This window comes from Nicotiana tabacum, chromosome 20 (genome assembly GCF_000715075.1).
Source record: "Nicotiana tabacum cultivar K326 chromosome 20, ASM71507v2, whole genome shotgun sequence".
In the NCBI taxonomy this organism is placed as follows: Eukaryota; Viridiplantae; Streptophyta; class Magnoliopsida; order Solanales; family Solanaceae; genus Nicotiana; species Nicotiana tabacum.
This window is the reverse complement of record NC_134099.1, coordinates 30565385-30569925: the sequence shown is the minus strand read 5'-3', so window position 1 is coordinate 30569925 and position 4541 is coordinate 30565385. Positions and strand designations below refer to the sequence as shown.

At 33.1% G+C, this 4541-nt stretch overlaps 1 protein-coding gene across 1 annotated transcript; it reads right to left on the bottom strand.

The window, feature by feature from the left end:
- Positions 1–418: 418 nt before the first annotated feature.
- Positions 419–1431, bottom strand: LOC107759326 (thioredoxin H4-like). The gene is made up of 3 exons (XM_016577218.2): positions 1191–1431; positions 830–952; positions 419–723 (listed from the first exon to the last, which is right to left on the bottom strand). The coding sequence occupies exons 1-3, from the start codon at positions 1347–1349 to the stop codon at positions 583–585; spliced, it is 423 nt and encodes a 140-aa protein (XP_016432704.1). The 5' UTR covers positions 1350–1431; the 3' UTR covers positions 419–582.
- Positions 1432–4541: the final 3110 nt, after the last annotated feature.

The window sequence follows — 4541 nt, the reverse complement described above, 5'->3', positions numbered from 1 at the left end:
ACATGTGTGGAGGTACAGGTATTCCTGAGGCATAGAGCGAGTTTTCTGCTGTTCAGTTTTCATCGGAGTTATTGAGGTAGATGCATGGCGTTCGCAGACCCGTTTTCTCCCTTATCTTCTGTTATTTATGATATCTTCATACTTTGTTCCTAATTCCATACTTTGTAGAATTTTAGTAAACTCTGTAGTAGCTCATGACTTGTGACACCCCGGTTAGGGCTGAGTTGGGTTGGATTTCCGTATTTTATCTATACTTTCCGCTATTGGATATTATTAAACCATGTTTATACTATAATTGTGTTAATTAATTGTCTTAAAAGGATGAATTGAGTTGAATGGCTGGCCTTATCTTCATGAGAGGCGCCATCACGACCAGGTTCGGGAATTTGGTCGTGACAACATTAACTTGATCAACCAATATAAAAATATTAGTGCTTTAATGAGCCACTTTGAAGTTTACAATCAAGAATGAATACGTAGCTATTTCTTTCAATCAAAAATTGATAAACATATAAATTTTATTCTACAGAGAGGCTATGATTCCAGTAAACTCTGCTCAAAACATATGTATCTTTGGTTAGCTTAGATCAAGACACATCTGTGTTTCTCAATTTTCTTCTTTAGTCCATCTTTATCTGCTCCCACAACTTTGTCAACAACCTCCCCCTTCTTTATCAGTACAAATGTTGGCATTGTTTGAACCCCATATTCCTCAGCTACTTTCTGTTTTCAGTTTAGTTATTTCAGATGTTAGTATCCATTTATGTATCAAAAGAGCAGGGGAAAAAAGAAAAGGATTGTAAAGGTAAGAACATATATAAGATCTTACATCCAATTCATCAACATCAATCTTGACAAACTCAACATCCGTATATTTAGCAGCTAAGTCATTCATAACTGGTTCCATGTTTTTGCAAGGACCACACCATGTAGCTGTAAAGTCAATAACAACCTAATAGCACCAAATACAAAATGAGTTTAACTTTTATACACTGGCCGTGCAAGCATAATTTTTATACTATCGAGTCATTTAAAAAATAATTAGAGGTTAAAGTCAAAAACAAAAATGAGACTAGTAATCTTGAAAATAAGACAGATTACATGCTACAACAGGTTAAAGTACGTAAAACTTTTAATATATATATATATAAGTTAAATCCATACTCATGCAATGTTTCTAAAAGGGCTACCAGTTTGTTTGTATCTTTCAAAGAATCAAAATGGAGCTTCCATTTTGTTGAAGAATGGAAAGCAATGACTTGAGAGCTCTTGAATTGTGGTATTGTGGTTGGCATATAGTTAGCTTCAGGCCAAGTTGTTGGAATAGTTGTTGAGTAGTTAGCACCCATTTTCTTTCTGGACTGAAATTTTTGCTCTTGAAATTTTGGTTTCTGAAAGGTCTTCTTTGGCTTTGATGTTGGAGCTTAGAGTTTTGCAGGGACCCTTTTTATAATGGTCTCTGATTTAAACTTTACTCTTTTCAAATGTAAAACCATCTCAAAATTAGTACAGAATATGTTCCTTGGTTATGTCGACCGTAGCATTATACAAAGAAAGATTTGATGCTATATTGCTTTTGTTTTTGGTATTGGTGCTCAACTCCAATGTTTCTAATGCAGGACCAATATAATTACCACTTTATGCTAATGAGTTTAACTTCTATAAATTATAAGTGAAACTATTAACACCGAAAATAAGGCAAACAATCTACTAGTACATATTAAATTAATGATGGTGTATTTTTTTTATACTGTCACTTTATCAGCATATATAAGTTAAATCTTGTTCTAATATGATTCGCTTTGTTTCCTTATGGGAACTAAACAACAACAACAATATACTAAGTGTAATTCCACAAGTGAGATCTGGGGAGGGTAGTGAGTATAGCCTTCCCTACCTTGTGTAGGTAGAGAGACTGTTTCCAATAGATACTCGGCACAAAGCAAGCATGCATACCGACAGGAAAATTGCCTAAAACCGTCCAGAAATACCGACAGAAATTGATCGAAAATCTAGAAAAACAGATCGATTTTTGATCGATTTTAATCGGTCAAAAATATGTTGGTCAGTAAAAATAGCGACCGAAGTCGGTCGCAATTTTCGACCGCGTTCAATCGTAAATTAATTTTCACAAACGACCCAAAAAGAAAAATTCAGCCGAAAAAATCGACCGAAGTCGGTCGGTATTTTTCAACCGAATTTGGTCGGTAATTTACATTATTCAATTAAAAAATCTGCCATCTGTGACTCGAACCAGGGTCTGTACTGTGGCATGATACTATTCTACCACTAGACTATTGGTACATTTTGGTTTAAGACTTTCTTTTAATTTATTTGTACTCCTTAATTTTATTTTCGCGCGAAAATAACCGACTGATTTCGATCGATTTTATTAAAAATATAAAATTACCGATCGAAGTCGGTCGGTTTTTTAAAATGACTGGCTGAAATAACCGACCTATTTTGATCTTATATGAAAAACCAACCGATTTCGGTCTGTTTCTTAAAAAAAAATTTTCGCGGGATTCTAAAGTAGTTTTTCGCATTTTTACGCAAAAAAAAACCGACCTAAGTCGGTCGGTTTCGTAAAAAACGTTTAAAAATTAAAATATTTTGGAAAACCGACCGACTTTGGTGGGTTTTTTGCCCGACCGAAGTCGGTCGATTTTGGCCGAATTTCTATTAATGCATAGTCACAAAAGTATAGAGAAAGAAATGTGTTAGAGATAAAGTCAAAGAAGCAATAACAACAGCAAGATAATAGAAAACTAAAACAAAAGCAACATCAGATAATAATAGGAAGTAAGAATTACAAGAAAATACACATGGCTTCACACCATAACAAAAAATGGCCCATCTTTTTAAATTTTACCCGACCTAGCCCATATTGTACATATTTTGAAATCACTAACTCTTGCAAATTCAAAATCTGTGTTCTTACCACCATTGCTTCTAAAAGTTATGGAGTTAAGTCTGTGTTCTCACAATCATTGCTTTCACTCTCTCTTCTTCTCACATCTTTTACATATGCTTCAAGGGGGCGTCCGCTATTACTGTTGCAATGTAAAAAAAATTGAAGAGTAGAAGTCCACCATTGAAGGTCATTCAAAACTTTACTTTTGAAAATATAATGATTTGAGTTTGTTAGTTGTTTGGATTGGATGTTGTTCCAATTGATTGAAAATATCAAAAGGAGTTCAAAATTTAAATTTGAAGTGATTTGAGTTAAATTTCAAAAAAGACGCAAGGATGAAGACGAAGTCAGTTTTTTGTATAATTATGTATAATCTTGTATAATAGTGTATATGAATGTATAAACACATCTTATACACTATTATACACCTTTATACAAGTGTCTGTAAATGAACTTCTTCCACGATTTTCAGTTGCAATTCTTGTTCAAAACTAATCCGAATCTCCGTTAAATGACTTCAAATTTTATATACAACCTCCTTATACTATTTCTAACAAATCTAAATAACACTCACTACAAATTTCTCTCAAAATCAAATTTGGAGTTTAAACCCTCATATTTAAGCTTGTTAAAAATCTAATTTTCACCACCCAAATGGATTTGGTTTGTTGAACTAATATTTGAGTCATAATTACTTATTCGAAAATTAACTTAAAAGCTTGAGCAATATTTTTTTAAAAATTAAATAGTAATTTTGAAAACCTATTGGAGTTGGATATTGAATCTTAGCCTATTATTTTTGAGCTAGTTGATTGTAAATTGAAATATGAGCTATTAAATTGAAAAGTAAGGAGCTCAATTGTTCTAATGTGAAATTTTCCCTAATAGGAATCTAAGAATATTTAGGTGTTTAATACTTAGGTTGTTATTAACTTCAAAGCTACAAGTGTTGTACTTTATTAGCATTTTCAGATGGGTTTTTTATGCCTCGAGCTATTTCAAAATAATGGGAGCCAATACTTCAAGAGAACATAGTTTATTAGCATCTTCATCTAGTAATTAATTTATGTCTCTGAGTTATTAATTCAAAACAATAGGAACCAATACTTGCAGTTTTGAAGCTAAGATAACATGATATGTTATGTAACAAATTTTAAAGAATTTCATATGGGAACATGATATGTTATGTAACCTGCTATGTTTTGATAATCAAACAAATTTTAAAGAATTTCATATGGGAACATGTTCCACATCCTCAAGTGCTCAAGAACAATATGTCTCAAGTCAGGGATATGTCTTAACAACTTCAGAGTCAAGGAAATGACAAAGGAAACAAATGGACATTAGTTCTTTTGCTGACTGTACTAAGTCAACTCCCCAGAGCTGTAAAACTGCTGCAACCGTTCCTCTGTACGCACGCAACAAGACAAACAGTGCAGCAGTCACTTTATGGAGAATGTCTTTGTACCAAATATGCTTGCATTCTCCAAGTGACATCACTTGGGTAATATTAACATGAAGCAAAGCAAAAACAAGTCACTTGCACATTCCAGAATAAATTAAGCTTTCTCTCAAGTGTGTCGCAACCTTACAAGTGACTCTCAATGCTTCAAGAACAAAGAACAAC